The 12,283-nt window shown below is 38.0% G+C and overlaps 1 protein-coding gene across 3 annotated transcripts in view; it reads left to right on the top strand.

Annotated features, from left to right (window-relative positions):
• qsox2 (quiescin Q6 sulfhydryl oxidase 2) overlaps positions 1-12,283 on the top strand; it is a 78,259-nt gene that overhangs the window by 17,365 nt on the left and 48,611 nt on the right. For all 3 annotated transcript variants that reach the window (XM_048558746.2, XM_048558745.2, XM_048558747.2), the window contains 5 exons: positions 1,146-1,246; positions 2,806-2,854; positions 6,986-7,091; positions 8,201-8,291; positions 8,761-8,906. In XM_048558746.2, the coding sequence (XP_048414703.1) occupies positions 1,146-1,246; positions 2,806-2,854; positions 6,986-7,091; positions 8,201-8,291; positions 8,761-8,906 (493 nt within the window). The remainder of the gene's footprint in view (positions 1-1,145; positions 1,247-2,805; positions 2,855-6,985; positions 7,092-8,200; positions 8,292-8,760; positions 8,907-12,283) is intronic.

Genomic DNA, 12,283 nt, shown 5'->3' with positions numbered 1-12,283 from the left:
AAGGAATTCTCGCCAGTCATTGAGGTCAAATCTAACCGTAAGAGCCACTGTAGTCCCATGTGTAACAAATAATGTATCCACTTGCTGTATGTTGAAAGGCAGCTTGATCACAGGAACGTTGGAAATGATTATTCTACAGTTTTTCAATTTTAAATAATGATTCCAAAATTACGAATGTGTAGAATACCTGTATAATCTTCTATGTTGCTTGACATTTTGATTTACTTTTATGTGGTGCCAAAGATATTGTGGAAGGAGAAGTGTTGCTATCTCCTTGGTGAACATTCATCTGCAGTAGATGTTTTGACATTTGTATTTGTTATATTTCACCTGTTGGAATTATTTCACTTTCTCCAGGTTCTGTATCTAGTGGTGTGAAGTTTTTACTTCAATGTTTTAACCACGTACAGTTTTGTATCCAAAGTGCATGCCTCTGAAGAGGGAGCACATGTTAATGTATATTATACTTGTAAAATCAAAACCCATCGGTGGGTTTCAGTGGAAGATAAGCCATATCTGAAAACGGCAAGAACCACCCAATCGCACTCTGGGTGCCTGAAATGAACTTGTGTAGTCCCCAGTAACAAGAACAATGGCTTTGGTATATACAATGAAGGAAAAAAATACATTATCACGCTCCTTAAGGCAGTTTATCTCCTTCAATGAATATTGAAACTGCTATTCCAACTGTTGTCTGGGTTTTTGATATTTTGATATTCCAAAGGATTACTCTGTACTGAATTCTTCCCTTGAGGCTTTACAGAACTATTTTGTAAGTGCAGATTTTGAACTGTTCAGTTGTTCAATGACGCATTCATGACCTGCGTTGACAATTATTAGGTTAGAATCAAACATGCATGAGGCTGAATAGGATGCAAGCAAGTCAGATGAGTCATCTACATTGCTGCTACATCTCTGGTCATGTTGTGAATTTCGATATGCTTGGATTTGAATTTTTTTATTACTAGTTCCTGCATACATTCTGAGCTTTGACTTGAGATGCAGAGCTCTATGCACCTGACCAGCTAAAGAAAGGGAGGGCTGTAAATTATTTAGAACTAACTAAAAGCTCATTAGATTTTAAAAAAAGAGAAGATTGCTGGGTTCATATCATGGAAGTAATACTTTGAACTTTGCTATTTCAGAGTGGGAATTGGCAATCCGTATAGGTGTGATGGACTGTGCCGACGAGAAGAATTTTGCCATTTGTGGAGAATATGGCATTCACTTCTATCCAACCTTTAGGGTAAGAACATAGCTGATAACTGGCCTTTGAAGAGAAGAAGCTTTGTGTTCAATCAGCTTTTCTAGATCACTCATTTATCTTTTCTGTTGGTGTTCTCGATTCCATCACCGTGCCATGTATTCTGTTGAGATTTAATGCTTCTTTTCCCCACGTTGCATATTTCACTATTGCATTATCATGCCTTACAAAACCAGTAACTTTTGCTAACTTTCTGTAAATGTGATGGTCTCCAATGATGTTGTATTGGATTGCTGTTGGGTGTGTGGTACTTTGTTAACTTGCCCGAAGGTTTGATGAAATTAAATGTAAGCTAGAAAGCCGAGCATATGACAAACAGTGCACAAAAAATAACAGTCACCCTTGAAGTTCTACCTACTTGTAGAATGCAGATGCAACAATATACAAGTGAGACACCACTCAAGACAAAATAGCCCTGCATGACTGGCACCCCGTCCACCACAACCAATATTCACTCCCTCCTGCCATTCTGTGACTGCAGCGGAGGGTGTGCCATCTACAAAATAGCAACTGACCAATAGAAAGAGCAGTACAGAGCTGGAGGAACACAGCAGGCCAGGCGGCGTTCTGAATATTACTGGTCACTGTCTACCCAAACCTAAATGTTGTCCTAGTTTTGTACATGGGCATGACCTTTGTACTCTAAAGAGTCAGGGTTGATGCCAAACATTTCACAGTCGTCAGCAAACATCCCTGTTTCTGACCTTGTGATTGAACAGGCTGAAAGAGGTAGAATTTTCATCATTAAGGGAATTAAGGGTTATGCAGAAAAAGTTGGAAAGTGGAGTTGAGGATTATCAGATCTTCTGTGACTTCATTGAGTGGCACAGCACACTCCCATTGGATGGCCTAATTCAGTTCCTACATCTTACGGTTGTATAATTTCTTTTTCTGTAATATCTCTTTAGCATTTCATTTTTTGTACTGTTCCCTGATCCACTGACTCTACCATCTGTCAAGTTCTACTTGGGCATTGGTGCCAGCAACAATTGCTTTTCAAGAATTCACTTGAAAGGGATTTGGGAGTGGCAGGAAAGTTTTTAGCTGAGGCCACAATTTGATCAGCTAGGTTCGTTTTTGTGGTGCAATTCCAAAGGGCCAGTGGTCTACTTATCCAGTTTTGTATGTCTGTATAATTGAAAATTAACTCAAAGCTTAATTACAATTTCATTTTCTCACAATAAGGTATGCTGCATCTTGTATTTCAGATCATCGTATGGCTTGGTAGGCAACTGGACCAGATTTGTTTTAGAACACTGTGCTCCAGATAAAAGTGTAAATTAATAACTACTGAGTCTGGAAGTGGACAAAACTGCAGCTTTTGTAATTTTAGGTCAAGTGGAATGATTGTTTGTTTCTTTGTTCCTTCCTCCTCCTTCCTGCCCACCCCCACTCCCCCCGTCACATGAGGATTCTGTGTCCTGGAGCTAAAATATAAAATTTAATTGCGTTTGGTAAGCCATTTTATTTCTACCAACTCCCATAACTGCCACTAAAAGGCAGTTTTAACATTGTTAACTTCTTTTGTTTTGCTTTTCTAGTACTTCAAAGCACTTGCAACCCAGTTCACAACAGGAGAAAGTTACAAAGGTAGAGTACACAAGCTTTAATGCAAAACATGGAAATATGTGTGAAATAAAGATCTATTTATTTAGCATGTTAACTCACGTTTACCTTACACCAAACTATGTGGTAATGCTAATCTAACACTGCTTGAAATAAAAATTAATTCTACTCAATTTTTGCCCAATTTGTAAAAAAATTAGGATGGACAGAACTGTGTAATGTTATAAGCTTTTCGTGAAGAAACTTTGTTCTACGTATTTGCATTTATTTTTTGAAACTGCCAAATGTCAATGAAAGTGTGAGCAGCATGTGTTAGTGCTATGCCTCAAAGTATCTTATCTATCTTAAAAGTTAAATAATTGTTTTTCCCCTTGCACTTGCCAGGACAAGGGAACAAACAGACTTTGGGGGGGATGGCAGTCAGAGAAAAGGGACACCAATTTGTACAGCAGGCAACCATCTGCAATTGGAGAGGAAGTCAAATGATTTGCTCCCTTGAGTCTGCTCTGCAATTGATTATAGTTGGGGACGATTTATTTTTTTTAAATTCTACATTCCCATCTGTCTGTAATAACCCTTGATTCTTTACCTACTGCACTAAAAGTATTCAATAACGCTACCTTCTCCACTTTGAGGCAGAGTTCCAAAGCTCCAGTGTTCAGTGTTGTCTTGTCTGCGGTGGAAGTACAACCCCTAATTGTAAAACAGTAGCACCAAGTTCTGGACTGAACCACAAGAGGAGGCATCTTTTCCAGGTCCACCTTGTCAAGATGTTCAGAATCTTCTTCAGTACAGTCAAGTAACGCTTCAATTTTCCAAACTTCTGTGGAAATGAATGAAGTTACCGACTTATCTTCATAACATAAGCAGCCCATTCCAGCTATCACTCTGACCCACGTCTGAAGTGCTTCCAATGCATTTACATCCTTCTTGTAAATACAGGAACCAGAACTGCAAATATGGTCTCACCGATGCTCTGAATAACCATAGCATCACATCCTTCCTTTTGTGTTTAATTTCTGTTAAATTAAACAATAGTAACCCGTTAGCCGCCTTAATGGTGTGCAGTTCTGGGATGCTAACCTTTTGTGACTTATGTATCAGAACGCCGAAATCCCTCTGCATCTCAGAATATTTCAGTAGTTCTGTTTAAGTTTGTTTATTTTTCCTGCTGAAGTGAACAAGGATGAAAAGAAGGTGCTGAATGGTTGAGCCATCAGTATCGTGGCAATACAGCAAGAATAGTGAGCTATCAATGTTGACATGGGAATGTAATAGGTTGACAGTCCACGTGATGCATTTTTTTTCCATGAAAAAGGTGCAATATAAGTAGGAATTCTTTTGTCTACTTCAAATTGGGTTCTGTGTAATGTATAATGTATATAACTACCTTTACAGGGTATCTGCTCAAAACATGCCACTATAACTTAATTAAACAGAAGCAGGTGGATGCATAATTAAGGATGTTTCTGAACATGATTACTATAAGTTGTTTCTTATGTCCTTGTCCTTGTCCTGAGGAGTGTAAGATGAAAAGCTTTGTCTTCTCTCCTTTTCGCAGTGTTGAAGCTCTTTAGTACCGATTGATAATTATTCTAGAAATGAGTGATAAGTTTTAAGACGGTTAAATGAGGGACTCCCGTATTTTAAAAAATTGAGTTAGTTCAAACTGCTGAAGTCCAGGCACGGCATCAGCTTCTGAAACTGGAAGTCAATGTATCAGCACCCTGACTGGCTCCCAAGCTCCATGCAAACCATGAAACTCGAAGGAAAGTTGCTCTGGCACAGGAGAGTTTCAGACAGAAGCTATTGATGAAACCGATTCCTGTTTACTCCTCCAAACCTACTATTTGGCAAATTTGTTCTGCCATCATCCCCTTTGCCACTTAATCTCTCCTGCTGTATGCCCTGCTACAGGATTTCCTTTGTTCTTTTTCTGCTTTCTGCATCTTTGTACTTGGAGCTTCTAACATCTGTTTCCCACTTTTGATGATACGTTCCCAGTGCAGTGGTTAACACTGTGGCTTCACAGCGTCTGGGACCTGGTTAGATTCCAGCCTTGAGTGACTAGCTGCATCCTGGTCTACATGGGTTTCCTTTGGGTGCTCCAGTTTCCTTCCACAGTCCGAAGATGTGCAGGTTAGGTGGTTGCCGTGCTAAATTGCCCATTGTGGCCAGGGATGTGCAGGCTTGATGAATTAGCCATGGGAAGTCCAGGAATAGAGTTGGGGGGTTGGGGGACCTGGGTGGGATGCTACTCAAAGGGCTCTATGGACCAAATGGGCCGAATGGCCTGCTTCCACACTGTAGGGATTCTATGGTTCACCACCAATGTTAGTTGATCTGAGTATTTCATGTTGTTTGTTTTAATTTTGATTTCCGGCTTACATGGTATTTTGCTTTCTGTTTTAGCATGAAAAGGTCAGATACAACATCCAATGTGTCCTTCCGCAGCCTGTATTTGATTTGCTGTTTTTTTTATTCGACCTTTCGAAGGAAATAAAATCAAATATTCTTTATCCTTTGTGCCTCACTCTCTACTTGCTGAAAAATCAAACATATAGCTTGTTTTCTTTGACCCCAAAATCAATTGTGAACGTGCTATCCTGTCAAAATTTTGTTATATTGCTTCAATTTCAAATGAAAATGTTGAGGTCGATACTTCTCTGCTCAAAAGCTGCAAGACTAAATGCACTTTTCTTGCTCTTTCTGTTTTTACTTGATGACAGCTTAAGTAAACTCTGAACTCTTAAATGAAAAAACAGTATACAAAAGTAGTTCACAATACTAGGTAAAAGTGAAAAGCAAAGATTCAACGTTTGAGTCCTTAATGGGACTTAAGGCACCAGCTGAGTCAGCTACTTTTTGTTATTTTTGTTTGTGGAATATTAACTTGACAAACTGGTCATCCCTTATTGCCCAGAGAGCAGCTAAGAATCAATTACATTGCTGAGAGTCTGGGCTGACATATGATGGTAGACTGGTTACATATTCCCAGAAAGGACATGAGTGAAGCAGAATGTTTTAATGTTGTCACCATTAGCTTTTTATTCAAATTTTTTAAAAATCTTCCCACTTTCTCAATCTCTGAAATTGGAATTTGAACGCACGTGCTCAATCATTAGTCTGGGGTTCTGGATTATTAGTCCAATAACATTGCCATAACATACATAAGTAATACAGTAGAATTACTAATGTTTTATCGGCAGTGGTTGGTAGACTGTGCTATTAGTTGTTAAAGGAAACATAGCATAAAATTTTATGCTATCAGACAAGCTTTTAACACTTGAATCTTTAAAGACCAAATGAGATTTGGGTTTCTCTGTCTAAGCATTTATGCTTGCATGAGAGTTGTACCAATCAAAGATGTCTCAATATTTGTGACAAATCCAAGTCAATGGTTTTTCATGTTATTGCAGGTAGGGTCTTATTATTTAAGTGTTCATTCTGTCTTGCGTTCCAAGTTCATATGTGACTATTGAACAATCATATTTAAGTTTGTACACATGACTATATTACCTAGTCAGGTTATTACAGGTTCACATGACCATAGGTATGCATTTTATCAAAACCCTTTACTATCCCTTTACATTTTAAAGATGAAAGGAGTAAAAGGTTTTCTGGCGAAAACCTTATTAACAAAGTTTCTAAGTCAGTTATGTTGTACTTGATACAGTGACAATATTTAATTTTTTTTGAGGAGTAAATTGCAAAAAATTACTTTAAATGAAGATACTAAAGGCCTTTAAGCCTAAGTGGAACAAAAATATGGAGCCACAAAGTATGTGGGATGGAAAAAATGCATTTATTTATTTACTGGAAATCAAACTTGTGATATTAACTGACACCTTGGTCATCGAGAAGCCTCCCCCTATTTTCATATTGCTCTGAGTTCGCTGATCATTATTGATGCAGGTTCATTATCATATTTCAACATTTTTTTTAAACCTGAGTAAGTTTGACTTGAACCTCCATATCTTCAACCTTTTCAGTACTGATCTAGGATTTGAAACACTTAATTGTTGTGGCTGACTAAAGATGGTGAAATGTGGTGCTTTTGTAATTTATCTTTTGAAGGCCAAAGGTCAAGATTTCATGAACCTTGTCTATTTTTTTACATTTCAAAATACCATCAAAGGATAATTTGTTTTTCAGGACCAAACAGAGAGTTAGAAACAATGCGACAAATCATGATTGACTTTCTACAAAATCACACTAGTGCAAACAAGCCCCCTGCTTGTCCTATGCTGAGCACAGCAAGGTACTGTTGTTGAATGTTTAGTGTTTTCCTATAACTCCATTTCGAATATTTCAAATGGAACTGTTCTTGCACAGTTCACACAGGCTGCCTTTTTAACTGTTGTAGTCACAAGTTTTGAGAAATGTTACAGTTTGGTTTACTATTGTGGTATTGAGCAGTTAAACCATTAGTTAATTTTGAAGCAAGTTACTAAATTTTAAGTGCTTCTGCAATTTTTACATTTTTTTTTCTTCCCTATTTGAGTCTGGGACATTTTTACCTACTTTCTCCCACACTCAAAGCTACCCCCCGTCCACCTCTGGTACTCCCAGCAGTTTCTGGAAGAGCATGCCCCTGGTGACTATCTCCTCCTTCCTTTGACATCTTTAAGTTTCTGTTTATTATATCTATAATGTCACCTGAGTAGATCTGTTTTCCCCTCAATCTCTGCAAAATTGCAGGGAATTGGCTGATCATCACTCATCCTGGAGCACTCCTCGTTTTAGCACCTGGACATACAGGCAGGAATATCCTGAGTTCAATTCCTGTTCTTGCTGAAACGGGTGAAAAATCAAACTGCTATAATTGACCGTGGATCCCATGGACTGCAGAGGGAATGAATTTTTCAGTGTTTCCAATCCAAATTTATAGACAGCAAAGCCAGATTATAACGCAGTATATCAACAAAGTGAAGAAAAGATTTTTGAGTTGACTGCTCAACAATCAATTTACCTGACAATATGCATTATTGTGAGCAGTGGCCACTTGAATGAAGTACATTGGTGGTTATTGGTTTATTCGAGTTGAAAACAAGCAAGAATCTGCATTGTGAAGTTGATGGGGGAGGATTAAAACACTTGGCTGTATTGACCATGGTTGTGAACACTCACCACGTTGTGCTGACATGGCATTAAAAGCTAAACTTTTCAAAATGTATTGACTTTTACTTTGCCATAGAACAAAACATGGATTAAGTTTTATAAAACAAATACTTCTAAAGCCATCTCCAGTGTACATTTTGAAATATGTAACTGAAATCATCATGGCAGATACATTGTACATTTTATGAGTGAAATGTATTTTTGCTGAAAAGTGACTGGCCTTCAAAACATTTTTCCTCCCTGTTTCAGCTCTAGCTCTGTTCTGACTTTATTGGGAAAACACCAGAAGCACTATACAGCTGTTATATTTGAAAAAGAATTTTCCTACATTGGTCGGGAGGTGAGTTTGAATTTTGTTGGCTTATTGTATCCATCCTTTGCTCTGTTCTACCTTCTGATCTACCTATCTTCCTCACCACCTACCAATATACCCAAAGACATAGCACCAAAAAATCTGAAGATTTTATGCTTTGGATTGAATTTTTTTGTTTTAATTTGGCTAAAATTGAAACAAAACAGTGCCCTGGAGTTAGTTTAAAATGGGAAAAACAGTCCATGTTCAGTGCTGTGCTGGGAAAACTCGGACTAATTACAAGGTTGAGTGTGAACCCACCTCCAGGACTACATATCTCGGTGGCCATTTGGTAATATTCAGTGTTTTGCATGAGCTGTTAAAGCCAGACTCTCTCTTTGGTAAACAATCAGAGCAGTATTTATTTTGAAACAAGCAGATGTTTGATGTAATAGCTTGTAATATCTAAGTATTTTAATTGCTTATGGTGTAATATGTTAAATCTGTTTTCTCACAGGTGATACTTGATTTGATGCAGTACGAAAATATTATTGTAAAACGAGTGTTGGATACAGACACAAAGTTAATGGAAAAACTTGGTATCCGTTCACTGCCATCCTGCTACTTGTTTTACCCTAATGGCTCCCGGGGATTAATTTACATGTAAGTGTGTGACAGCTTTTTCACCAAACAATGCACTGACGACTTTTCACCTTGAACTAATTGAAAATCTGGTATCAATATCAGTAATGGTGACCATGAAACTGTCTGTCGTAAAAATATATCTGGTTTACTCATACCCTTTGTAGTGATGGATGTATATTGTCCTTAGTTGTGCCTATATGTGGCTCCAGATGCATGACAATTTGACTCTTAAATGGTCAACAATATATTCAATGGCCTCTTTCCACAATGTTGGGATTCTGCGATAACTGTATGAAGTTACTTGTTAGAACAAAATTGTAAAAAAAAACTATGAATCTGGTGACAATATGTTTGCTACAGATTGAGTGAGTAAAGCAATTTAACAAACAAAAGACCAGGTTAAAAAGTGTGTAGCGGTGTTGGAGAATTAAACATGTCACAGGAGGATGTACTCCACAAAACAACCTGAATAATGCAGAGCCCAGCACGTGAGTATGAAGGAAATGGCTGAAGTGTTTGCAGCCAACTTGAGCCAGAAAGGCTGAGTAGCCACCTCCTGAGTTTTGCAGCATCTCCAATCGAAAATTTTCAGCCAATTGGTTCACTCCACTTGATAATATTGCTAAACAGGTGAATCCACTGGAAAAGACTAGGACCCTGACAGCAGTGCTGAAGACTTGAACTCCTGAACTAGCCTTCATGTGATTCCCTAATCTCAGCAATGTGGCTCCTAACTACTCTTTTGAAATGGCCCAGACAGCTACCAGTTGTATCAAGCCACTGAAAGTGTAGCAAGACAGATTCAATTACGGTTTTTAAAAGGTATATTTGATTAGCACCTGAATGTACAAAAGGAAAAACAGGTGAGTAAGGCTTTCAGAGTTGTTTTTGGGGAGAATTGACATAGGCATGGCTGGCTGAACAGTCTCCTGTACTGTAACCATTCTGATTCTGTTAGTTGGATCCTCAGCACTACTTTTCATGACTTGGGTATACTCTACTAGGAATTGGCAGGCCTTCAACTGTTAGTGAACTCGGTGGATCAAGAATTCAATATTGAATTGTTTTAGCTTTTGAATGTAAAGTTGCGCACCAACATTCCGAAGATTATTTTTTGTGAACAATGTCAAATCCAGGTAGTACAAGTTTTTTATTTTTGGTAGGATTTTGATCTTCAACTTACCTGTATTTTTTCTTCATCCCTACCTCTTGAAAAGAATGATGGGTTAATGCTTTTGGGTGCAACAGTACTTGCCAGCCTGCATTTCAGTACGGAGTAATGGACATCTGATGGAGCTTAGGCTGTTATTGTTCCTAAGTACAGTCCTCTAATGGACGTTCTGTAGTTTTCTTACAAAGCAAATCTCCTTAAGCTGCATTTACAAGAAGCTTTTAAGTTCACTAACAAATTTAGGACGTACATCAGAAATAACATGAAATAACTTAATTCAGATTTGCATGGGCAGATAAGCATAAAACCTGTTTTGTTTCTATGCTTGGAATAACTTCAAAATTCTGATAAATATTGATCCCTCATTGACTGTGTACATTTCAACAAATGACTTGAAGGTTCCATCTAAGCTAAAACAATGCTGAATTGAGCATTTCCCCTCGTATTAGGAGCAAAAAGAAGTTAAATGAGAAATCCAATGCTCAAAATTGGCAAATAATAGAATGTGCATTGTAGAAGGATTCAAAAATTCAATCCTTTGCAGTCAAATTGCAATCAAATTTGTAGCAAATTGAACTGTAAAATGTGCCATAAAGGAATACCTTTGTGAATGGTTTGGGGCCTTCTAAGTACAGGGAAGAATTTTTTTTTCACGATTGCCAATAACATGATATCTTGTTTTGAAATCCTCTAGGTGGGGAAAAATGTGAGATTTTCTAATTAGCCTGTTCAGATACTTTTACACCTCTGGAGCAGGTAGGACTTGAATTGAACCTGGGTGTCTCGGCCCAGAGGTAGTGACATTTCACTGTGCCATAAGTTGGTGTAGCACTGTCTTGCATCATTTAGATGGGATTTTGTAAGTGAAGAAAAATAATCCTGCACGTTTAACATGTTGATTATGACTTCTGTACTCTTGTCAATTTCTGAAATGGAAGTCATTGTGTAAAGCACAGTTAGAAAGGAAATTATCTGTCAAAGGGGCCATTTGTCAAGAAGTGTCTCTAATTTTATGCAGTTGATTCCAAATGGTCGAAGTTGTGACAAAAATTTACAGTATAATTAATTGGAAATTTTTTAAAGTAGAAATGGATTTTTGATTTTGGTCTTCTGAAGGTGACTTTTAAACAGAGACATATATTTTCGATGCATCAAGTTGCAACTTGTCAGTTGAGTTAGTAATTGAATGAAGAATGGGAGTGATACTTCACTGAGGTTGAATGTCCATTTGTGAATGATTTTGCTGGGGACAAAGGGCAAATTGTTTTGCTGCTCATGGTCAGATTTTTCCACATTGTTTTATATCTATGTAGCTTTGTTTTCATATTGTTTGTGCATCAATATATTAATTTATTGTAAGTTTTTTGGCAGTCTCATGTACCACAGACCACACAGTACAAAGCTGCAAAAATAAAATTCATTTTATCAAGGTAGCTTTCATTCCGGAATCTGACGTCGTGATTTTTTGATCCGTACTAATGGAAATAATGTGTATAATTAAGGAGGGCGTATTTTTATATTTGGGCTTCCAAATCAAATCTGGCTCACTGGCGGAAATTGTATTGAAAGCCTATTACACCCTGAACAAATACAATGGAATCTTGCATTTTTTTCCTGTAATATGCACCTGAATGTGAGTTTGCTCGCTGAGCTGGAAGGTTAGTTTTCACCATTCTAGGTAACATCATCAGTAAGCCTCCGATGAAGCGCTGGTGTTATGTCCCGCTTTCTATTTATCTGTTTAGGTTTTCTTGGGTTGGTGATGTCATTTCCTGTGGTGATGTCATTTCCTGTTCTTTTTCTCAGAGGATGGTAGATTGATTTGGAGCCCATGTGTTTGTTGATGGAGTTCCGGTTGGAATGCCATGCTTCTAGGAATTCTCGTGCGTGTCTCTGTTTGGCTTGTCCTTGGATGGATGTGTTGTCCCAATCAAAGTGGTGCCCTTCCTCATCTGTATGTAAGGATACTAGTGACAGTGGGTCATCTCATTTTGTGGCTAGTTGATGTTCATGTATCCTGGTGGCTAGCTTTCTGCCAGTTTGTCCAATGTAGTGTTTGTCACAGTTTTTGCGAGCTATTTTGTAGATGACGTTCATTTTGCTTGTCTGTTCATTAGCTGCTGTTTTAGTTTGTTGGTGGGTTTGTGGGCTACCCTGATGCCAAGCGGTCTGAGTAGTCTGGCAGTCATTTCGGAAATGCCTTTGATGTAGGGGAGAGTGGTTA

Source organism: Stegostoma tigrinum, chromosome 29 (genome assembly GCF_030684315.1).
Source record: "Stegostoma tigrinum isolate sSteTig4 chromosome 29, sSteTig4.hap1, whole genome shotgun sequence".
NCBI lineage: Eukaryota > Metazoa > Chordata > Chondrichthyes > Orectolobiformes > Stegostomatidae > Stegostoma > Stegostoma tigrinum.
The sequence above is the reverse complement of the archived record's forward strand: the minus strand, read 5'-3'. Positions and strand labels throughout refer to the sequence as shown.